The sequence below is a fragment of the Natator depressus genome, chromosome 8, assembly GCF_965152275.1.
Source record: "Natator depressus isolate rNatDep1 chromosome 8, rNatDep2.hap1, whole genome shotgun sequence".
In the NCBI taxonomy this organism is placed as follows: domain Eukaryota; kingdom Metazoa; phylum Chordata; order Testudines; family Cheloniidae; genus Natator; species Natator depressus.
In genome coordinates this window covers 60254014-60278628 of record NC_134241.1, presented here as the reverse complement: position 1 = coordinate 60278628, position 24615 = coordinate 60254014, and the positions used below count along the sequence as shown (strand labels likewise).

Below are 24615 nucleotides of genomic sequence, written 5' to 3'. Positions count from 1 at the left end.
AAAATAACAAGTGTTAGCTAAATTGGGTGCATCTAATTGTTTTGCAACAAAAAGTGTTTTGATATCTGAAACACATGATATTCCAACATGTATGAAGTAGTATGCTTTGCCATATGGCAGCTATAGTTACATCATACTTTCAAAATACTGGGCTACATTAATCTTTGAAGTCAAGTGTTACACAAAAGATTAATAGAGTCAATTAACTAACTACAAAGATTTTCTTCCAAATGTAGAAAGATTTTGGTATAGAACACTAACCTGAACATCTCAGTAATAATACAAGTGGGATGTGCAAGAGATTGTGACTCTCAGTAATCAGAATCCTGTGTGCGAAATCTATGGGGTGATTTTACCCTGTGTTGTAAGTACCTGCACTTTTCTGTAATTCTGTATTGTGATGGGTTGGACCCCTTGGGAAGCCACCTGATGGGCGGAGACACCATTGAATCTACCTGTCCTGCAGCATAGGCCCCCTTTAACCTGTCTTGCTGAGCCCGGTTATTAAAGCCTCCTCTAATGCACACAAAGGCAGGGCCACACCCAGCTGCAGATCAGCTCCGGGAAGATTTAGTTTAAGGGACTTGCTCCAGCACTCAGATGTCTACCTCCCTTGGAATGCAGATCTAAAGATATATAATGAAATTTGCCCCCTCCCCCGAGTGTGGAAAGAGGTGTGCACACTTCTTGCCCCCACAATTAGAAATTACGGAAACTGGGTTTAATAATAAACAAAACAAATTTTATTAACTATAAAAGGCAGATTTTAAGTGGTAAAACAGAACAAAGCAGATTACTCAGCAAATGAAATCAAACACACAAACTAAGCTAGTTTCACTAAAGAAATTGGTTACAAATAGTATTTCTCACCCTAGATATTGTTGCAGGCAGTTTGCAAAGTTTCTGTGGTTCAGAGTTCCAGTTATATTCCTTTTCAGACTGAACCACTGTCTCAGTCTGGACTCCACCCGCCCCCCGCCTTGCCTTCCCTTCCCTTCAGGTGGCTTTTGCAGATTTTCCTCTTGGGCAGGTTTCAGAGGGGTAGCAGTGTTAGTCTGTATCAGCAATCCTTGTGGCACCTTAGAGACTAACAAATTTATTTGGTCACCTTTTTGCCCACCAGGGGCTGCTGTGGCACCAGAAGAGAGGGCAGCCGCCTCTGAGCCAGAGCAGCCGTGGAGAGGGAGGGGCAATGTCTACCATCTCACAGTGCCCTGCTGCAGGGCCAGGTGAAGAGGCACAGGACATAAGGGACAGATGGAGCAGGGCATATGGGGCTGCTGGGGGAGTAGCAGACTGGGGTTCAGAAGGGCTAGTGGGGGACAGACTGGGGTGGGGGCACAAGAGCTAGTGGGGTGACAACATTGAGCCAGGGGCTGAATGGAAGTCAGGGACAGGGGAAGTGGGGTGGCTGAGAGGGAGTGCAGGGACACATGTGGATGGGGCGAGGAGGGTGCCTGAGTGGGGAAGAAGGGACAAATGTAGACAGGGGGGTGCAAGGACACATAGGGAGAGGGGCAGATGTGCCTAACTGAATGGGAGAGGCTAGGGGTCAGCCAGGGTCTGCATGAGGGATGCTCCCTAAGAATCCCTCCCTGTCCCAAAAAAACCTGTTCCATACTTTTCCCAACCATACCCAACAACCCTTCAAATTCATAACCAAGCTCCTTCCCAGCAATTACTTCTCTCTCTCCCGCAGCTCCTCCATTACCCTGACTTCTCCAAGCCTTTGCACTGCTTCTGAAGGGTGCAGGAAATATGTTTCTGTACTGTAGTTTAAATAATGATTACTCAAAGTTCTGTATTAAACGACTAATACGAATCTATTTGTCAAAAAGCATTTCCGGAATCTTTTTTGTTGTCTGCATTGTTACAGACATACTTGCTGACAGGTATTTTGAAATAAATTGTCAAAATAATTGAAACAGGCATTGTTATATTGTGTTATTTGACAAATGAAATATGCAGAATTTTAAAATACTGTGTGGAGAATTTTTAAATTTTTGGCACAGAATTCCCCCCAAAATATAAATAGCACCTTTCCCACTCAATTTATCTATTCCAAAACAATTAGATGCTAGTAGTGCAGTGACTCTTTGGTCAAATTTAATAATATCTGCTCAGCAGCCACTTGCACATAGCTCTGGCCATCCAAATATCAATACAAACAGATTATCCATTAACTTTTATTTTTTAAATTAAAAATAAGTATCATAATCACGAATTTCCTCTTGGACAGCCAAAGATACTGGCAAGTGTCCATTTAATATTTCATTTTAAAGGACTTTACTTCTCTCTTTACTACTAGGACTGCATTTGAATCCAAGTCTTGGTGCAAGACTCAAAGCAATGACATTCTGGCTCAAGTCAAGAATTCTACCACCTTAGTTACTCTGACACCAACATCAATGCAAGTCCTACTACGTTGGGATAGCTACTTTGTAACAAGAAAAACCACACTTAGTGAGCCAAATAATACTCACAGGTACTCATCTTGGCTACCAAGTGATTATTAGCAGGACCTGTAGGCTCAAGAATGTACGATTCCTGCCAACAGCAGAAAGATTAGGAATAGATGTTGATGATGCAAACTGAAAACATGAAGTTAAAACTTAATTTCAATTAAAATATTGATTCAAATTTTTAAAAACTAAATTTAAATATATTTTAAAATCATGATTTACATTGATCACATTAAATTTTAATGATTTTTGCAATGTTATTGGTACATATTGTTATTTTTAGTCTTTTGTATTTTTTTACAACATGTACATGAACCTTCCTTATTTACAGAGCATAATTTTATCCACTGTGAAGACTTACAGGAATATATAGTACCTTTTATACAGACAGTTCCTAAAGGAATTTATAAATCTCATTTTCAAACTACATACAATTTCATCCTCCTATGGCTCTATCTGGGATGGAACCCAGTAGCTATTAAACAGTGCATGGAGACACTACATCGCAGCTTAGGACACAAAGTGAAGAACAATATCCAATCCTACTGAAATTTAGGAAAGAAACATTTATTCTCTTAAATTTTTGTTTATTGGTATATAATTTCAATTACAGAATACAAGCATTACAAAACTTAAAACTCTAATATACGTTCTATTCCTGATCATTGCACAGACACCTATCATCATCTTACGTAAAAGCACACTAAAGAATTTTTAGTGCACTATAGTACTGTAACGCCTATAGGTGGGCCATGGCTGTGCAGCAAGCTACTGCATTGTAGTCACACCCTGTCTTGCCCTGCAGTAATATCCTGTGTAGTCAAATCCTTAGAACTGTATGTTTGGTTATTTTTACATTCTGCAATTAAAAAAGTGGAATGTATGTCCTGCACATCACCCATACAAGTTAATATTTCTACAAAAACTACGATGTGATTTTTGAAGAACAAAATTATCAGCTGTAAGCCTCATTAGAAATACAGTCCCCTTCTAACAGAGAACTGTGCTCCCTAATGCCATAGAGGAGTTCAGCACTGACTCAGAGTTACTCCTGGGGGAATTCTGTGGGACTGTGTACCTGCCAAAAATACCCACCCCTCCCGCAGATCTCCTGTGTTTCCCTATGGAAAATGGCAGGGAAGCAAACGAAGCTGTGCTGGGGGGAGAAGGGGGAAGAGGGCAACCATTAGAGGATTGCCCCCCCTTCCAAACAGAGATGGGGCATGGGGCTGCACAGGGGGTTATATGCCTCTGCCCCCCCTCATTCTGCAAGTGCAGAGCTGCCCAGCTGAAGGAGGCTGTGTCTCTGCTCCACTGACTCTGCAGCTCAACGCCGCCTCCTGGGTCCTAGTGACAGTTGTGCTCCCCTTCTGTGTGCTGGGAGCCTTCCTGTTTTCTATTCTGTGCAACAATGAGTGCCTGCAGGGGGGCTGGGTGGAAGAGGCAGTGGGGAAGGAAGGGGGGGATGGAATAGGGCAGGGGGAGGGGAATGTGGGAGTGAGCAGAGGGAGATGGAGAAGAAAAGGGGATAGCGGAATTGCAGGGAGAAGTGGGAGCCTGGAATGCAGCATCCCCTCAGCAGTAGCTGGGGCTCCCCTGTTAAGGAGGTCCATCGAACCCTCACCCTGACAAGCCACACCCCACTACACCTGAACCCCTCCGACAAACCCCCCACACCCAGACCCCCACCCCACTGAGCCCCAACCAGCTGCACCTGGACCCCTACCCCATCAAGTGCCACTCCCCCAGCACCCAGATCCACCCCAAGCCTCCCACACGCAGACCCCCATGCTGAGCCCTATCTCCCCACACCCAGTGCCGCCCCTCCCCTACCAGCCCCAACCACCTTCAACTGCATCCCCTGCAGATTCCCATTGCTCCTGCCCCTGGAACCCCCCACCCCCCCAAATGAGCCTGTGTGCATTCAGATCTCCCACTGAGCTGCCCGCACCCAGATTGCCCCACACAGGAACCTCTCACCCCACACCTGGATCCCCCCACATTTGGATACTGCTGGGCTGAGCCTGCCCATGCACACCTGGTGCACCTGGCACAGAGAGGCAGGGCCTCGGGGGTGTTTCTGAGGGACGGCCAGTCCTTGCACTGTGTCAGGGTCAGCCGCAGCCTCACTGCCGAGTCTCTATACTGGGGGAGGTAGGGGCTTCAGGGTGATCTCCCATCTCAATGCAGCCAGTGCCCTGTGCTCCCCACTGCCATGCTGGAGCCACATTTATTTACTGACAAATACAATTTGCAGAATTTTAAAATATTGTGTGCATAATTTTTAGGCGCAGAATTCCCTCAGGAATACAGAGTGCAACATTCTTGTAGGCCAAAATCCTAACAGGGAAAAACTGTTAAGTAAATTGTACTCTATTTTGCTTTATACTCCATTTTGCTAGCTTCAAATTAGTAAAAATAAAAAAAATAAAATGTACTCCTTAAATTAGTAAGAAGAAATTGTTCTAAGTTTATTCTTTCCTAATTGTGTTAATAATTGTTCTTAAAAGTATAAAAGTTCTATGGCTGTAATTACTGCCTTATTTACTGTTTGGTATGTAAGTAAAAAAAGTGTGATAATTAATTTAAAAAAGACAGCTGGGCCAAACAGTCAAGAAGGGAGTGAAGGAGTAGAGAGGCACCAGCTTTATTATCAGAATCACCTAGATGGCAAATTGATGACCTCAAAGCAAAGGCATACACCCCAAAAACAAAATAAAAAATAAAGCCAAAAAAATAAAAAAAATAAAAAATCAGCTGCAAATAGTCCCAGTAACAACCCAAATAATGCTAATTAAAAGCAACCTTAACTACCTCGTAATTAACAGCTCCAGTGTAACACAGCAAGGTCCAAAGACTTGTAAAAAAACTTATTTAAAAAAAAAAAAAAAAGGTGTATTGCCATGGGACTTTGGGTTCATTTTGCATCAACATCAAAGCTTCGAACGCGTTCAAAGGCCTGGCTCCCCTCCCTCCTGTGCAACTTCAGCTGGCCACTGGAACTGACAAAGCAACACTAAAACTGGTAACTATACAATCCAGCTGCAAAACTGTGTGTGTAAATAAAAGCATATACTGATGTTAACGCTTAAAGGCGTATTGCCTTATTCCCTTTAAAAAAAAATTCCGTATGCTTCTTATAAGCATAACATTCTGAATCACCATTTCCCACAAGACCACAGCGAATAACTGTCTCAGAATAACTACAGCTGTATCAGTTGCAACTACACTGAATTTGTTATTCATTTGTGCTATACAAGTACACAAAAGTGGTTTAAAAAGCAAAGTCTCACATAATTAATCCAAATTTTAAAGGTTTACATAAAAAACACATTTAAAGAAAAGCTGTAATAAAACTACAGGTTCCAACCTAATTTTAACAAATTGCTACATTTAACAGGTATTTGAATTGCAAATGAAATACAGCACTTACAAGTTAATTTGAAATTAAACTTTGGTTTTATGTTGGCTAAATTATAAAAAACACTGTACTGGAAATCTACTATGATTTGTATATTTATATTTGTAAGCCCTTTGAGGCTATATCTTTTTCTGTTCTGTAAACAACTGTATTCATTCGCAGTCTTTTAAAAATGTTAATACTAATATAGAGGCCAACAGCTTAGAAGGATTCAAAATTCAAAAAAGGATTAAATATTTATATAAATACTGAGAATATTCACTGTCAAATTAGATGGGTTTTTTTTTAAAAAAGTACGCAAAAAACCCACAGCTTTAGAGCAATATAGACCATTAATGCTTCAGGACATAAGCTTTCTTCTGAGGGGATTAATAAGAATCTTCCCATTAACAGTTTGTTTCATAGTTGCCTGCTTCACAGTTCTTGCACATCTGCTAACAACTGCTGTCACATGGAGAACAATGGCCTACCTAGACCACTGGTTTGATTAAATAAAGCAACTCCCATGTTCCTATGAAAAATAATATGGCCTCTCTCTTAAAGGAAGATTGGCACAGAACCTTTGACAAGGAAATGGGGTTTGATAATATTAATTTCTAGTTTAGATATAGATTTTTCACTTGCAGACTCCCATTTCCATTTTAAAGATGGGGAAATGAAGGCAGTGGGAGATGAAATGACTGCCCAAGGTCACCCAGCAGCAGAGCTTGGAATCTGAATCTCGAATTTCCTGAGTCCCAGTCCATTGCTCTTCACAGTAGTCTACACTGCCTCTCCCTCCCTCTGTCACTCTTTAGTCTGATTTATAGGGAGTTATAAAGATGACATGTGGTCCACAATATATGGAAAGAAAGTCTGTGAAAAGAGTATCCAAGCTAGGGACAAGGGGAAAAAAACTGTCTGGCAAGCATCCTCTTCTATAAGATCTGCACATTCACTTTTTATAGCAACCTAAAATTTTATTCTTCAAATATGATTTTATTTTTACCAAGAAACCATTCTTCAAAGGGCTGTACGACCACATCTTGCTTTCAACCCCTTGTATGACTTTTTGAGGTATCTTAACAAAAAAGACTGCAGGAAACAAATACCAGTATCCCAGAACACCTGGAGCACGAACACCAGTGCCCTGCGCGCTGTGTGTGCGCCTCACCCCTCTGTAGTTTTTTCTACCCTTCCCTTATACAAGAGATCTCGGGCACCTGTCCTGGGGGGTTTACTAGGCGCCCCTTCCCGCAGAGAGCTGCTCTGCCAACCCACTAACACTGGTCGTTCGCACGCCCTCCCCCCATTGGGAACAGCAGCAGCGAGCGTAACGCTCCCCCCCAGCGCCTACCGCTGCTTCCCCCAGCCGCTCCCGGGCCTCTCCTCACCGAGGGGGTGGCGAAAGCAGGAGAGGCCTCCGCTCGCAGAAAGGCTCCACACCCAGCCTTAAGAAGACGGACGGCTCTCGGTGCCTCCGGCAGGGGCAAGGCCGTCGGGAGGGGCGATCCTTAAGAGGGCGTGAAAGGTGTGTGGCTAGGCCGCCGCCCAAGGGAGGCCCTGCCTGCAGCTCGGACCAGTGGCGTTGCACGGGACGCTCGGCGGAGACGGCGGCTGTTGTTGCTCAAGCGGGGCCGGGCCCTACCTGCGCGCGTGAGCCAGGGACCGGGCGCAGCAGGAGGTGGCGGCTCCGCCAAGGCTTCCGCAATCTGCCCGCGGCCGGCTCTGTTTCTCCTCGCGCAGCAGGCTTCCCTCGAAGTCAGCCCCTCCCTGGTCGGATTCCTGTCAGGACAGCATCGCTAAGACCCGGATGGAGCCGCTCTTCCTTCCCTTCCCACAGTGACCAAGCTCCGAGGCCCCGGATGGAACCGCTCCGCCTATCCTCCCCCCGTCCCCCAGGGACTAGCGACCGCGGATGTAGTTCCCCGTTTCAGCATCCTGAACAGCGGCGGGCAGGGCAAGGAAAGGCGGAACATTGGGACCCGGATAAAGTTCTCCGTCGCGCCTCCCATTAGTTCCCTCTCCAAAGACCCGGATGGCCCGCTCCCATCGGGCACAGCGGCGGAGGACCCGCATCCCCCTCAGCGGGTAGGCTGAGGTCGCTTCCGTGACTGGAAGTAGTATCCCGGATGTAGTCTAGCTGCTCGCTTTCCGTCCGGGCCGAGCTCGCCCTCACTTCACCATAGAGATGACAGCGTGGGCCGCGGAGCCTGCCGGGAAGGAAGCGGCGGCGTGCGTGGGGGCGTGCAGAGAGCCTCAGCCGGCGGCTGGTGGCAGCGGCTGCTCCGTGAGAGCCTGGGACCCGCCACCATGTCGGGAGGAGGCAGCGCCGGGGAGTGGTGCCTGATGGAGAGCGACCCGGGCGTCTTCACTGAGCTCATCAAGGGCTTTGGTGAGGGGTCGAGCGGGGCCCGGGCAGGGGGCTGGGACCGGTGTCTGGGCAGGTGGCGGGCGGGCGGGCACTCTTGAGGCCTGCAGTTGCCCCTCCGCCTCTTGCGGGACGGGGGTGGCGCGTCGTTCGGGACCTGCCTGAACTTCGCCCCGAGCCTCTTCAGCGGCGTTGCTGGGGTGCGACACCCCCTACCTCTAGCAGGTGCAGATGGGCTGAGGCGGCGCTTTTGCTCTGGTGGGATCGGAAGGAGAGATGCCCAAGTCCCCCAGCCGTCCCCCTCCGCTGGGAGGGTGCAGTGCCCAGCACCTGCTCAGCCTCTGCAGGGCTAGCTCTCCGCAAGGGAAGCCACGGCCCACTCCGCTCCTTCTACGCTTCAGCCTGCCTCGACACATCCCAGCCTGCAGCACGGTTCAGCTCCCCCGAAACCCAGTGGGGACCCATTTGTGCTTGAAAATGGTACTGCGTGGTTGTTATGGGGCAGCTGCGGCCCTAAAGCACTGAACTAATGCTGTTTCTTTGAGGAAGACCTTTGAGGTGCTCACACGGCTCAATAGCTGCAGTGAGCTCTGGCCAGGGTGTACACATTAGCATTTTGAGAGTAACTTAAAAAGAAAAATCCTGAATGAACAAACCTGTATACAGGTTTGCATGAGCATGTGCCTTCTGATGAGAGAGGTTTCTTTTAGCTCAGTATGTTGCATTTAAGATGTAGTACTTACATAGCACACTTGCGTCTTCCAAGTATTTCATAAATGGTAACTAGTACTCAGAAAAATTGTGTGAGGTAGGTAAATAATATCTTAATTTTACAACTTTGGACACTGAGTTATAGAGGACCAAGTGCTGCCTTGATTTACACCACATACAATACAATTGGCACTATTGGGATTGTATGGATTGTTAATCAATGTAAAATTGGGCCCAAAGAAGCTAAAATGTGTATCCAGGTCCACATAGTAGATTAAAGTCCTTTACTAGACTATCTTGACGTATAGTTCCAAGCATGTTTCTTACCTGTTCTGCCTTTTCTTCCTCACTTACCTGACCCATGAATAAGTCTGACTTTTTACACCGGGGCTTGCAAAAATACCTTAGTAGTGACACAAGTGTGGGCACTTAAGCCATCCATTTTTGCAAGCCATAAACTTTTTTCTTTTTTTAAAATAAAAAGTTTCCATCTTCATGGCTGTGAAGATGATGAAATGTGAATTATAAACCGTTGTAGTGTTCCTATGCTGGAGTCTTCAGACACAGATCCAGTGTGTCTTCTTTTGCTTGCAGCTTTGTGAAGCAGCACAACCCAAATGAGATTAACACATTTCTGGGCAGTAAAACTGTTACTGCTGAGAATCATTTTGGCAGCCCTGAATTTGTCAAATCATATTAATTTCATGCTGCTGCTGTTTGTGAAAGTTAAGGGTCAGGCACTGTAATTATTCATAATTTTTTGGGGGGAGGCAAGGGGGGAGAGTGGTAGAATAGCAGAGACTTTCCTGCAGTCCAGAAAGCCTATAAGGGGTAAAATAGTGGAGATACGATCCTAGTCTTTAGGCAGCTGTAAGGAGGTGCCCCTCAAGAGTGCTGTATCTTCTGGAAAGAGGAAGAATTCTAGAGGGGCGTGGAGCTAAGGTTTATGACATGAACTAGCCAGAAGCTGTTATGAAGTTTCCTCATACCAAGATACTCAGACACCTTGGAAGAAATTTCAGCATACTTCCCAGCATGTGTTGATTGCAGGAAGAGCTGAATTTCTCAGCAAGGGTTTGCCCCTGGACCTCACCAGTAAAGCCTGTCCTACCCCATCCTTTGTATCTTCATCTGGCTAGTAAATCTGGTTTTCCAGCTTGTACATCTCTGGAAAACTTCTCAAACTCTATTTTACATAGTCTGATTCTGTAAACTCTTGTGATGGCTAATTTAATTTCTTCTATAGATAATGAGGAAGGAATTAATATAATTTGACAACTGGATGATGCAAAAGACTGGTAATGGGATAAAGCATGTTTGGTTTTTACATTTGTGTCAGTGTCAAATTTGATCAATTTAAATGATCAAATTTGAAAGCCATTCAGCTGCCTGTGTTTCGTGAATTGTACTGGCTGTGTGTCTGATATGTGGAGCAAGAGCATTATCAAACTGTGTATATGCAACCTCCTCCCCGAGGGATAATTATGAACCTGTTCATTATTCACTCTTCCAGTCTCCCACTGAAATAGGTTTAGATCCTCAGATGCTACAGACATCCATCAATAAACATTTTTAGTTCTTGGAGGATTTTTTTTTTTTATGAGTGAAACCCAAATCCTCATTTGAAGCCTGAGTATTGAAACAAAAGACTTTGAGACACATCTGAGGACTGTTGATTGTTTGAATGTTGTACTATGTTATGCAAAAAGATTGGTTCTCTGTCTCCTGGTTAAAAGTCCAGCTCTTAATTGGCCTTGTTGGCAATTGGCAGTACTATCAGTGAAGTGAAAGACTGAAAATGAACTATGCAGACTAAACCATCCTTATTCCTAGAGATGGTCCTACCACGTCAAAGCTGAGGCATATTGACAAGCTGTGCAGGAAGCTTGTGTTGATACTCGGTTTATGGGCAAATTGAGAACTTTAGTCTCCAGGATTGCCAAGTTTGCTCCTTTCACAAGTACTGACCTGATTTTTTTTAAAAAACTATTTTTGTAGTAGTTAAATCTGAATGAATATTAATTCAAATTAATATGTTTATGTAGTGTTTTACATGCTTTTACCTACAGTATCTTATTGCTGTCTCTCTGTCACAAAGTGAAAATTAGTGGCCTTATGAGATTCTTGTGGTTCTCCATTAAAATATTTAATTGACTGTTTCTTATTCAGGAAACAGTGATTCCCCTCCCCCCACAATGATTTGCTTTCATGCTTCTGCTTAATTTAGAAATGGAAGATTTTGTGGCTAAAGGCATAGGTCTGGAAGTTCCTGGGGTTATCTTCCTGGCTTAGTCATACACTTCCTTTGTGATGAACAAGTTACTAAATTTTTTTTGGACACAAGTTTGCTCCTTTGAAAAATGAGGCTAATTATTCTACTTTGGATATATGATGCTATAGTAATGTTTGCGAGGGACGGTTACCTCCTCTGATGGAAGGTGCTGCTATGGTGGAAGGGTTATTAGTATCACTACTAATATATAGTTTAAGTAATACAAACACTAATTGAATTTATATATCTATACATGAAAGAAATTAATGGTTTTAAAAGAATGCTGCAAACTTTGTATTATACTTGACCCAAACTATCTCCTGCTGACTTTTGTGGTTTTACAGTCCCGTTATTTCTTAAATAAAGACTGAAAAATCAACACAAACAGTGGAATCTGACACAGTGACACTCTGTTCATTTGACAGTGCTCACTCTATAAAATTATGCAAAATGGACTAAACAACTTTTTCTCTAATCTCTCATCCATATCAGTCATAGGCTTTTTTTCTTAAGTCTGGGCTTAGTTATAAGTAAGTTTCTTTGTGTGTACATATATATGGCTTTTTCCTCTCCAATTTAGGATAGTTAAAACTATAGCTTTGCTCTTTCAGGTTGCAGGGGAGCACAAGTTGAAGAAATATGGAGTCTGGAGCCAGAGAACTTTGAAAAATTAAAGTAAGCTATTGGATCATAGAATATTAGGGTTGGAAGAGACCTCAGGAGGTCATCTAGTCCAATCCCCTGCTCAAAGCAGGACCAACCCCAACTAAACCATCCCAGCCAGGGCTTTGTCAAGCCGGGCCTTAAAAACCTCCAACAATGGAGATTTCACCACCTATGTAACCCATTCCAGTGCTTCACCACCCTCCTAGTGAAATAGGTTTTCCTAATATCCAACCTAGACCTCCCCCACTGTATCTTGAGACCATTGCTCCTTGTTCTGTCATCTGCCACCACTAAGAACAGCCTAGCTCCATTCCCTTTGGAACCCTCCTTCAGGTAGTTGAAGGCTCCTGTCAAATCCCCCCTTACTCTTCTCTTCTGCAGACTAAATAAGCTCAGTTCCCTCAGCCTCTCCTCATAAGTCCATTTTCGTTGCCCTCCTCTGGACTCTCCAGTTTGTCCACGTCCTTTCGGTAGGGCCAACAACTGGACGCAGTACTCCAGATGTGGCCTCACCAGTGCCAAATAGAGGGGAACAATCACTTTCTTCCATCTGCTGGCAGTGGTCCTACTAATGCATCCCAATATGCTGTTAGCCTTCTTGGCAACAAGGGCATACTGTTGACTCTATAGTTGTCGTTGTGGCCTTTGTTTTAGAGCTGACCCTAAATTCAGATTACTATGATGGGGGAAAAATCTGTGCTGATGCATTTTAAAAATATTTCATAAAACATTTTTAGAAGGACTTTTTCCCTCTACAAATGTTATTTATCAATGTTATGGTAATACCTGAGATCAGTGTCCCATTGTGCTGGATAATTTACAAACCTAGTAAGAGACAGTCCATCTTGTGAAAGCCATAAAACTAAATAGACAAGAAAAACAAATGATGGGGAGAGAGAGAGAATTACCTTCATTTTACAGATTGAGAACTTGTATGAAATCTTCACGGGGGATCTTAGCTTTATGGATTTTTTCCTTTTGCACTTAGCAGGATTACCAAATTTATAGTTTCAGTGCTTATCAATGCTTGGATAATGAATCTGATATTTGTTTCCAAAGAAAGTGTTATGAATATTGTTATTGATGAAATCGCCAGATGTATCATGCAGGGTTTTTTTATCATCCAGTATATTTCTTGTGTGGGGGGTGGTGGTGGTGTGGGGACGAACAGGGTCTAAGGTTAATATGTACTGGATTTCTTTAACCTCACTTTAACCTCTGAATGTGTATTAGAACAGAAGCAAACTGGCACTTAAAGCCCAGTTTACCAAGTGATCAATGAGCCAAAATTTGACTTTTCAACAGTGCTATTTGAGCACTAACTCCACCTGGAATTGTGGGTGGCATCTCTGAAAATTTTTAATCATTCAAAGTTAGAGGTCACATCTAGGAGTCTGAGCCGAACTGACAATGTTTAGAAAGGAAGAGTTAACTGAGTTGCCTTATCAGATGGATACACTGAGATTAAAAATAGTTTGCACAGTTCTTTATCAACACACTTTTTCTGCTTTGACCTTTTATTTTATAGACCCGTTCATGGGCTGATCTTCCTCTTCAAGTGGCAGCCGGGAGAAGAGCCAGCAGGCTCTGTTGTTCAGGATTCCAGACTAGACACAATATTTTTTGCTAAACAGGTACAGTAATTTCAGTGACTTCCTTAGGTGCCCCATGAAACAGGGTTTTTTAGTGCAGAAAAACAGAAGATAACTGAAGGGTGCACAAAGGTGAACAACTGTGTACGAGGTATGTTTAGTCAGACAAAATCTTGCCAAACAAGGAAAAGTAAAATCCTGTTGGGAGAAGGAGCTGAAGAGTAAATGAAAATGATGCTTTTAAAACTTCCTTTCAGTGTCATAAAGGATTATTTTGAAGGTTTTTTTTTCTTTAAATCTTCATGAGTCAATGATATTTTGAAACCACTTTCAACAAAAGATTATGGGGGAAAATTTTATTTCAGTCCATCAAAGTAGAACTGCTATCACTATATTTCTCAAATGCTTTTTGTTATAGGAAATGCTCACATTCTAGAGCCATATTTACCTGTTCCGTGTACAAACTTGATCTGAAAGTATTCCTTTAATTATTTATATCTGAAATACATAAGGTTTGAAACAAATGATTGAAAATATTGTTTATGCTAATGAAATCCATCTTATATCATTAAAGATATAATGCACTAATACAGAATTCTTGTATTTTTTGCTTTGGCAGGCAGATCAATGTATATCATTAGTGACTTAGAAAAGCAAGGAAGAGTAACCAGATCAAATGTAAATTTTCTAACCAAGAGAAGTTAGTTCAGTAGTAGGGTTTTTTTTTGTTTTGTTTTGTTGTGTTTTTTTTTAAATGCATATAGGTGTGTGTGACTGGCTAGAGCTGGCTTTTGTGGCTTCTTACAGAAGGCCCCGTGTCCACCTACACCCTGCCCCAGGAAAGGAGCAGCAAAGGTGGGTCCTCCAGGCCTGCCTAAAGAGGCTGCACAGAAGCAGCCAATCAGACCAGGAGGCTCAGAAAAAAGGGAGTTGTATTGCCTTAGCAGATTAGTTGTTGGCTGGGACCAGAGGGGCAAAGAAGGGTGCTCCCCTCTCTCTGGCCAAAGGAGCTCAAAGGACAAGTAGAGCTGGGTTCTGGCTGCATTTGCTCAAGCTCAGGGAGAGAGGACCTGAAAACTTAACCCTAAGTAAGGGGCAAAGATAAAGGGGCCAGATAGAGGGAGGCCTGGGGAAGTAGCAGCAACAAATCTAAGTGAGCAGTACATGGCAGCTATTTACAGTGTTCCTGAGTTGAAACCAGGTGTGGGGGAGCCAGGGTTCCTCCACGGACCACTGGCAAAGTGGTGCAAACCCCAAGAACGGGGTAAGGCTTGTTTGGAGGCCCAAGCGAAGGGCTGAATTAAAGGGCCCAGGACTGAGACTGAAGATCCTGGTGAGGCCAGATAGACAGTTTTGGTTGGACTTCTGTTACCCTGGAAGAAGTTCGTTTTGATTGTATGACCCAGCCAGAGGGCTGAGCCACTGAAGATCCACCCAGCAAAGTTGACAACCTACAGGGGATGCCAGAAGTGGGAAAGGACTGTGGTAGCATACCCAGCTGCTAGGAGGCACTCAAGAGGTGAGCTTTCCCCTCTGTCACAACTTGGTATCACAGTTGGGGTTACGAGACTCACGTGAGTGATGCTTACTCCTGTCTCTAGTGCATGAGGTCTGATATCCCATCTGAAGCTTGACAGTGAGCCCGGAAGCCATGACATCATCCAAATAAGCCTGGGTGTCTCTAGTGCCAAAGGGAAAGGAGGCAGATGGCCTGCTCCGTAGATACATCTACTGTGCGCTTGAAGGGAATGCAAGTTCAGTTTGCCCCTGGAGTAACAGAGACAAGACTGATTATTGGCAGGTACAGAGTACTGAGATGCTGGGAGAGGTCAAGGTCCCAAAGGATGCCTTCCCTCAGATGCCAGAGGCTCTGATGGCTGCTAAATAGACTGATAAAACATGGTTTGGGGCCACGAAGAGTTAAGGCCGATGGGAAATGTGTTAAGTGTATCAGCAGTTCAGTGAGGCTCACAGAGAGTAGTGGAAGGTGTGATTTGAACTGTCACAACAGCTAGACAGGCTAGAGGAGCAGCAGCACCTGTTATGGATCCTGCAGGAAAGAAGCAGCAATGACTTCAAGCACTGGGTAGACAAGAGTGATCCAGTGGGACTGAAACTGACTGAAGAGTTGTTATGGTTGTGGACACTGCTTGCTCCTGAGTGAACTGGGGTGGGGAAAGACTGAGTTGCTGGGGTGAGCTGTGGGAAGAACCACAAACTCCGCTAGTGGCAGGGAGGTGGACAAGGATAATTGTCTTTGATTTGAAGAGATGAGCCACATAAAAAAGGTTTTGCCCTTTTGAAGATGGACTTGCTGCAGGAAGAGATGCAGGAGCCCGAAGAATAGGTAAGGTAAGAAAAAGGAGTGTGATGGCACAAATGCCGCTGTGCTCAGTGCCTCAGAGCTGGACTTGGAAACAGCATATACAACTGGTTGGCAAACCTATCCAGTGGAGTATGAAGGAGTGTGGAATGAAACAACTACGATCACTGACACAAATCTTGTTGAGGTGTCGGTGTACACAGACATGCCCCAGGGGGGCCAGGAGGTGACAGCAAAGAGCCCACAAGGGGAACCTGGTGACATGAGGCAGACTCTACTGGCAGTCCTAAGAAAACATGAGCTGTTGGATGTCTTTCGGAGGAGATAAGACCAAGGCTTCTGAAAAGGGCTCAGCCTTGAGAGCAGAGAATGTAAGAAGCCCTCTCTCCTTGCCAAAGAAGTATAGTAGGGAACTTGATGTTATGAAAGAAGCTAGATGGAAGGCTCTGGAGGAAAATAAGCCTGAATTGCAGAAGCTCTTCAGGCAGAGTTGCTGAGAAAAGACCCTGACCATGCAGGGCACTTGACTAATCAAGACAAGGACTACAAAAACTCTCTCCATACAGAAGCCTGAGACAGAAGACTCTACCAACCAGGGCACGGACTAATAAAAGCTCTCCATAGAGAAGGGCCTGGGAGAGAATAGCCCGAGAAAGCAGGACAAAGACTGCATAGGAGAGAACATTGTCTTCAGGCAGGACCACCACCCCAAATCCTGTCTGTGGAGGGAGGTATGTGATGGGGTATACCTGGCATTCATGGCTCCATACAGGAGGTCCAACAGTTCTACACCCTGCTGTAGGAAAGGAGTGACAAAGGTGGGTCTTCCAGGCTTGCCTAGAGAGGCTGCACGGAAGCAGCCAATTGGAGCCCAGCAGGCTCCGATAAAAATAATTGTAGGGCCTTAGCAGGTCAGTTCTTGGCTGGGGCTAGAGGCTCAAAGAGAGGTGCTCCTCTTTTTGGCCCAAGGAGCTCAAGGGACAACTGGAGCTTGGTTCTGCTGCAGTTGCTCCAGTTGGGGGAGAGGACCTGAGAACTGCACCCCTAAGGTAAGCAATGAAGATAAAGGGGCCAGGTAGGAGGTCGCCCAGCGTAGAGACAGCAGTGAATTGAAGTGAGCAGTATATGGCTGCAGTTTATAGGGTTCCTAGGTTGGAACTTGGAGTAGTGGGTGAGACCAGGTTCCCCCACTGTCCAAGTGATGTGAACCTTAAGAAGGAAAGAAGCATGTTTGGAGCATGAAGCATGCATGCATGGATTAAGAAGCATGTTTGGAGGCCTGAGCAAAGAACTAAATATAAAGTGCCCGTAGCTGGGACTGAAGATCCAGATGAGGACAGACATAGTTTTGGTTGGACTTGTGTTACCCTGGGAGAGACTGTGCCACTGAAGACCCACCAAGCAAGGCTGACAACCTACAGGTTACACCAGGAGCAGGAAGAGGACTATGGTACTGCACCCAGCTACTAGGATGCTCATAAGAGGTGAGCCCCACCCGTCATATCTTGCCTCTCAAACATAGAGGTATAGCATTCAGTTTAAACCCAATATTCATCCTTCCCACAAAATTTATATTATGTTCCTATTTGTCCTTGTAAAGATCTGAAATCTCGCAAATCTTGAAACAGAGCTTATAGAAATGTATCATAAGTAGAACACTGCTATTTTTGTTCCTTGTTTTGTGTCTCTGTTCTAAATTGAGACCATTATCTGACATTTGCATTTTTGGAAGTTGAGAGGTATCCACATATATCTATGCACAAGTAGAAATGTGGGAGATAAAAGCATACTTAACCTCTCTAACTGTCACAGCTTCTCTATATCTGTGCTTCTGTCATATGCTGATGAAAATTCATCTATGCTTTGTTCTTACCCCGTTGTCTTCCTTTTTCATTCCTCTTTTGCCCTGCTGTAGAGGCCCTCGTTCCTTGGCCTTTCCTAATCCCACTTTCTTCACTTTCTCTGCAAATCTTCTCAAACAAGAAGTCTAAGATCCAGCTGTGGTCTTGTAACACCACGAGGTAGCCGACAGTTTCTGTCTAGTGTCTGGATGAATGGTTGGTTGCATATTCGCTATTCTGGGTTCTGCTTTCTATCATAATCAAACATGCTGTTGCTTCTTAAATATTCCAGACCACTTGTGTGTTCCCCCGCTTTACGCTTGCTCATGTCTTTTCTCTTCCTCCATTAGGCTTGTTTCTGAAGCATTGCACTTAGGGTTTAACAACTTGTTTTATTTGATTATGTTTAAAGGAGCCTTGTTAGAATTGAACTCGAGAATGCAAATACAGAGACTTAAGCTCAAATAAAATTACAATTCTGAATGGAAAAAGCTAGGAAACCTCAAAGCAAATGGTGAAAGAGTGTTTAATTTCCAGGGTTCTTGGTATTCTCTGAACCCTGAAAGTATAGCTCATCTTTGTAATGGGAGAAAGGGAAGTCCGTAGGCTTTTTTGGATACCCTCTTACAGACAGTAATGACTGCTTTGGAGTGTCTGGCATACTGTACAAATACAATAAATGTATTTCTTTTAAATGGTGAAAAGTAGCTAATATGCACTGGTGACTGCTCTTAAAGTAGTAGTGCATGATTTTGCCACATGATGGCACCAAATATTTGAAAAATGACCTACGAGGGAATGGGCTGGTACCTTTTTGCTTCTTTCACCTTGTCCGTATTAGACAAGTGCAGCAGCTTAACTAAATCAAAGCACTTGATGATATAAGGATGCCTGAAAGAGTTTTGCTTGTTTCATACATTAGAAATTCACATTTGTCTGGACTGAAAGATATAGTGTGACTAGAGATCTAGTAAAATTATGGCTTACAGGAGAGTGAAAGCTGATCATTAAGAGGGGAAGAGTGTTGTGTTTTGTTTTCTTTTTTTTAAAGAGACTGCTAAATAGGTGTTTGAAGTTTTAAACTTTTAGTGATTAAAATTTAGGGGAAAGTAAACCTGCGTTAAAGAATCAGCCACATCAATTGTGGCCTGAGAGCTACTCAACAAGTCCTCCAGCAAAACAAGGGAAGACCAGGGCTGTTTCTTACATTTCTAAGATGTAAGAAATGGGGGGGGGGGGGGGAGTGGGGGCAGTAAAACTTTCTTTATACATAATAAAGAAACAAAAAGGGGCATAAGCCTAGTTTTGTTTTTTCTTTTCCTTTGCAGGTCATCTTCAGAACAGATTGCTATTTTATAAAGTCTTTCCATTGCCTCCTTTTTTTTTTTAAAGAACAGATGAATAAAATACCTTTTTTTGGTATGTAATCCACCATAGTGTATGGGGAGGGTGAGCAGATCTTCTGTCTGGGCAAGCAAACTTTCCTGGCAATTGTGTAAAACTGCAGTAAGCCAATGGAGTAGTAAACATTAGGGATTGGTGGCCTGTCAGTTTGCATAGTCTCTTTAAAAAAAAAAAATAAAATAAAAAAAATAATAATACAGTGAGAGTTCCAAACATCTTGAGGATCCCAACTCTTTTGTTCTCAAAACCCAGATTTTTAGCCATCCTCCTTCCATATGTTCTTTCTCTAAAAAATTACAGTCTAGATAGAGACCTTGTACTCTGTGTTCTTAACTTCTGTGTTGAGAAGTTTTTTTTAATCTTTATATTGATAAGACTAAGTGTATGTCCTTGTATGATAGTGCTATAATATGGGAACTAAATTAAGGTATTCTCAGTGGTACAATTCAATTTGTACCTAAGTTTCCATACATCTTGAAACTTTCAAAAAAAGATTTCTGAATGTAAACTTCACATGAAAAGATCATAACTCTGAAACAGTGTTTTATTATAAAATTTAAATACCTTGCATGACAATGGAACAATCTAAAAACAAGATTTGGATGCATCTGAGCACTTTTGCAGCACATGAATATGTACCGTAGTTGTGGGTTAGTTAGTTAGTAACTGAAATCTAACAGCTACTGTGTATTTCAGGTTAGAGCTTGAGTATTTTGAAAAATAAATTGAATGATAGTATGTTTAATATGCATGCTTATTAACTTTTTATTATCTTGGTCAGTTTTATATGTACTCATGTTAAATTTGGCCTCCCTGTTATGCCTAGGTATGATATGGTCCTCTATTTGGGGGCTCAGAACTCTGGATGATCTTACATGCCATTTGAGCTAGGATACCTAGGCACAATGAGGTGAGTTAAGGATACGATTTCAGCCTTAACTCTGAATGTCTTAACGTCTGTGTGTTGTTAAACCAGACCCTTAATTTTATTTTCCACACACAGTGGTTACATGTGTTAATGCTGCCACTAAGGTATTCAATAATCATTAATGTTGTTGCAAACCACTGTTTGTTTGTCAAGGAACAATTGCTCATGGCTTAGCACAAAGGTCTTGGCAGAAGTAGACCCATCTCTCCAAGAACAACATTTGCACAAGTTGCCACTGTGGGTTGATACATTTATACTAATTTTTTTTTTTGGGGGGGGGGGTCTCTCCAATATTTTACTAGCCAAGTATTAGGATGACACATGCATTTTTACTGAGTATTCATTCACAGTTTTTCAGCAGCATGATAGAACACTAACTAGGAACTAAGCACGTTGTACCTGGGGGAGGAGGAAGGGTCACATCCAAAGAATGGATTTTAGGCATAACTGCATCCCAGTAATCTGGGGAGATTTGTTTTGTTCATGTAATGCTCCCATTGACTTAAATTGGTTGAGGATCAAGCCCTTTATGTTTGCAGGTTTAGTAATTGGCCCAATTTGAGCATTAACCAAGTTAATAGACAAATGAATTAATTATTGAACATTTGCAGCTCATGGCACATATAATACAGTCATGGAGGGATTGTCTATAATGGAGTATAACTAATATAGAGAACTTACCTTGGTTCTGAAAGGTAAAATTGTGCATCTGTTGAAAATAACAAGTCTTAGAACCCAAATCTACCCTATAGTAACATGGTTGCATTTGGCTGCAGATCTAGTAAAATCATCTATTTTGTGGCATGCAGAAGTTTAGAAGATGAATCTACAAGATTCACAGTGATACAAACCCATATATTATAACGCAAGATCCTCAGCCCTTATCCTCTTTGGTTCTCCAGAACTCTTTGAAAAAGAGAATAGCTGACCTACAAGACCAAGGTACTTCTCCCCTGTCCACAAGAAAGTGGATTGGCATATTGCATTGTAATATGTGGTGCTACATGTGAAATCAACCCAGAAACTCAAGCTGATGCACAAGGCTGATGCCCACTTATTAATGTGATTATCATTGGGAGCATGTGACATGTGTGCTCTGGGATATGCATTAACTGCATATTGGTTTCTGAGTGGACTTATGATGTTGGGTTTAAACCAGTAAAGCCAAAAGCTTTGTACTAGCTTATTTAAGATAGCCTTATGCCATACTGCTGCAGTATGGCATCAACACAGATGCTTAAGTAGAAGGGCAAATACTTGGGGAGACACCAGTAGAACCAAAGAAAAGACAAGGTGGGAGTGGGGTTAAGTAACCTAATCTTCCTTTCTGTTTTTGCTCTGGTATGTCTGGCTGTCATCTGAAGTGCCCATCTTCATCTTCAGTTACCATGTTGATTTCCCATCCAACCCCTTAGCCTCCCACCTCCATGTCTTCCCTTCCTTGTTTGACTTTCAGTCTTGGATCAGCTTTCCTAGTTACCAAAACAGCCATTTGCTCAATCTTGTCTTCACTGCTCCTTTTCACCCTCTTCATGTCTTCCTGTCCTTCTGTAACTTATGTTTATGACTTATGTCCCCTCCTCTGATTTATCAACTCAGTGATGGACTCCTTTGCCCCTCATTCTTGGTGCAAAGCCCATCCCACCACTCATAGCTCACTCCTAACATCCACATCCTCCACTTGCTCAGCACCTTACTTCACTACAAACTTCTTTTTCTCTTGCAGTTCCTCTATTAAGAAGAGCTACTTCTCTACTCTCAATTATCCTAGGCCTGCAATCCCATCTATATGCCACTATTTGGCTCTGTCGTAAAACTCTCTCATTGTTCTCCCACTATCTTGCCAACTTTTTAGAAAGAGATGTTCCCTTTTCCCTACTTCTCTCCATAGTCACTGAAGTTTATCACCCACTTTTCAGTTGCCCCCATTACCCCATCATCTCCTGTTTTATGATTCCCTATCCCCCCACTTCTGTTTTTCTCCTTAATCTCTTGGTCTTCCCTTCAGTTTTTCATCTTATAATAAATCTGCTGTGGTCTCCCCTCATTCTAAGGTCCTACTCTAGACTTCATCTGTCTCTCCAGCTAATCCCATCTCCCTTCTCTCTGTCACCTAAAGTTCATATATATTCCATCTTCAACTGTTATCTCAACTTCTCCCCTTCATTCTGGCTTGTGACCTTTGCACTCTACATCAACTGCTCTCACCAGCATCTAGAAGTACCCTTCCTGGTCATTTGTCAGAGCTTCTATTTCCAACCTCATCATCCTCAACATTGAGTACCTTCTACACATATCATGCAGTTTTTAAAATCTTGTCCATCCTTATCTTTCACAGCTGTATGCTGTTTTTCACTTTCTGCCAATCTTCAGTATGTCTTGATGCTTCTACTCCCCTTTCTCACTTTCTTAGTTGAGGACATGATGGTGTTCCCATGTGCTCTATCCCTTGGCTTGACTGTATAATTGTGCATGTAGATGCTCTGTGTAAACATGTGTTACTGTCATTGTGTCCTAATTCTACTATTGCTTCCCATTGTCTTACACCCACTTATTGCATCTTATTTCAAAAATGACTACTTTCTATGAAGCAAAGTCTGTCTTACTGATTATTTGTTCAGTGCTTAGAACATTGGGACTCCAATCTTAACAGGTGGCTTTTGGGCATTACCAATCAATTAATTTTATCTGGCATGGTGTACAACATTAGAACAGCTGAGTCTTCTCAAAAAAGGGATGATGTTTGAGGTTCTTTCTAGGAGGTGAGGAGGGCAAGGAAAATGAGGAGAGGGTAGAGGGTCAAATCTGTGAATTCAATAAGCTAAGAAATAACTGTCCATCTTGGCTTTGTCCTTCATACTAAGATGGATGTATTTAATGTGTAACTTGTGAATTACTCAAAATAACTTTTGTCTTCCCCCTCCTCCTATATACATTTTGAGGCATGTTGTAACACTGCACGTTTGGTAGAAGAGCTGTACAATCTCCAAGAGCATAATTCCATATTTTCCATTAAATAGCAGATCTAGGTTAACTGTATTTCCTACATGTATAACATTTATTTCCTACATGCAAAGCTATGCATGTGCTTGAAGGGGAAAAAGGCTAAATATGTATTCTAATTCAATAGTATAGATGCAGTCCAGTTTTCTAGTGACACACTTAGTTTTGGACAATTGAATGTAAATTCATATCATGGAGCAATATACTGTTCACTACATAAAGTACAAATAGAGCACTTTCTAGCACCGTGGTATCTTGTGGATTTTGTTTTGTTTTCCCCAATCTTGCCAAAGAAAAGGTGTCAGTGTGTTCTGACCTGCTTTGACTAGAATACGGATGTTCTCTGTTCACTTTTTTTTTGTTGGAAGTGGTTTCATGTTTACAGCCCTGAAATATATTTCACATGCTTGATATATAATTAAGCTCTTACATTGTCTTCTTTTAAAATGTATGTAAACCTTTATGCTGGATGTTACTCACACAGACTGGAAAGTCTTCTCCCCCGTCCTCTCTCTCCCCCCTCACCCCCCAAGCCTTCAAATTTACTGAGTGAAACAGCTAATAATCATCCTTCATGCTGCACATAGACCCAAACCAATACAAAGTAATTTCTTGTCCAAATTCTGCCCTTTAATTACACCCTTGTCAACTCCATTGACTTCAGTGGAGTCACATAAAGGTAACTAAGGGCAGAATATGGCCTCATATCTTTTATGACCACTTTTGAAAGGTAGTATTCACTCTCCATCCTTCAACATATATAGACCCTATATTTCACTTCCCTTTAAAAAAAAAAAAAATTAGGGCTGTCGAATAATTTGCAGTTAACTCATGCGATTAACTCAAATTTTTTTTTAAAAATTACGATTAATTGCACTGTTAAACAATAGAATATCAATTGAAATTTAATATTTTGGGGTGTTTTTCTACCATATTGATTTTGATTGCAACACAGAATACAAAGTGTACAGTGCTCACTTTATATTTTTTATTACAAATATTTTCACTGTAAAAATGATAAACAAAAGAAATAGTATTTTTCAATTCACCTCATAGTGCAATCTCTTTATCGTGAAAGTGTAACTTATAAATGTAGATTTTTATTTTTTTATTACATAACTGCACTCCAAAACAAAACAATGTAAAACTTTAGAGCCTACTGGTCCACTCAGTCCTACTTCTTGTTCAGCGAATTGCTAAGACAAACAAGTTTGTTTACATTTACGGGAGATGCTGCCTGCTTCTTATTTACAATGTCACCTGAAAGTGAGAACAGGTGTTCGCATGGCACTTTCCTTGCCAGTGTTGCCAGGTTTTTACATGCCATATGCCCCTTCGTGCTGCAGCCACCATTCCAGAGGACATGCTTCCATGCTGATGGTGCTCTTTTAAAAATAAAAAAAAATGCATGAATTAAATTTGTGACTGAAGTCCTTGGGGGAGAATTGTAGGTCTCCTGTTCTGTTTTACCTGCATTCTGCCATATATTTCATGTTATAGCAGTCTCGGATGATGACCCAGCACATGTTCATTTGACAAAACGCAAAGAAAATACAGTGTGAGATTTCCAAAAATAGCTACAGCACTCGACCCAAGGTTTAAGAATCTGAAGTGCTGTCCAAAATCTGAGAGGGATGAGGTG

General features: G+C 42.6%; 2 protein-coding genes across 5 annotated transcripts in view; one reads left to right on the top strand and one right to left on the bottom strand.

Moving 5' to 3' along the window:
- Positions 1-7973, bottom strand: part of RO60 (Ro60, Y RNA binding protein) — a 35005-nt gene extending 27032 nt beyond the window's left edge. Inside the window, exon 1 of one of the 3 annotated variants that reach the window (XM_074961157.1) lies at positions 7220-7973. The gene's annotated coding sequence lies outside the window, so the exon portion shown is untranslated. The remainder of the gene's footprint in view (positions 1-7219) is intronic. The other 2 variants (XM_074961156.1, XM_074961158.1) reach the window with 2 other exon arrangements.
- A 29-nt stretch (positions 7974-8002) lies between these two features.
- The window catches only part of UCHL5 (ubiquitin C-terminal hydrolase L5), a 31105-nt gene continuing 14492 nt past the window's right edge, over positions 8003-24615 (top strand). The window contains exons 1-3 of one of the 2 annotated variants that reach the window (XM_074961160.1): positions 8003-8257; positions 11828-11891; positions 13411-13516. In XM_074961160.1, the coding sequence (XP_074817261.1) occupies positions 8176-8257; positions 11828-11891; positions 13411-13516 (252 nt within the window). In that variant the 5' untranslated portion in view covers positions 8003-8175. Of the gene's footprint in view, positions 8258-11827; positions 11892-13410; positions 13517-19868; positions 19953-24615 lie in introns of those variants that run through there. The other variant, XM_074961161.1, reaches the window with a different exon arrangement.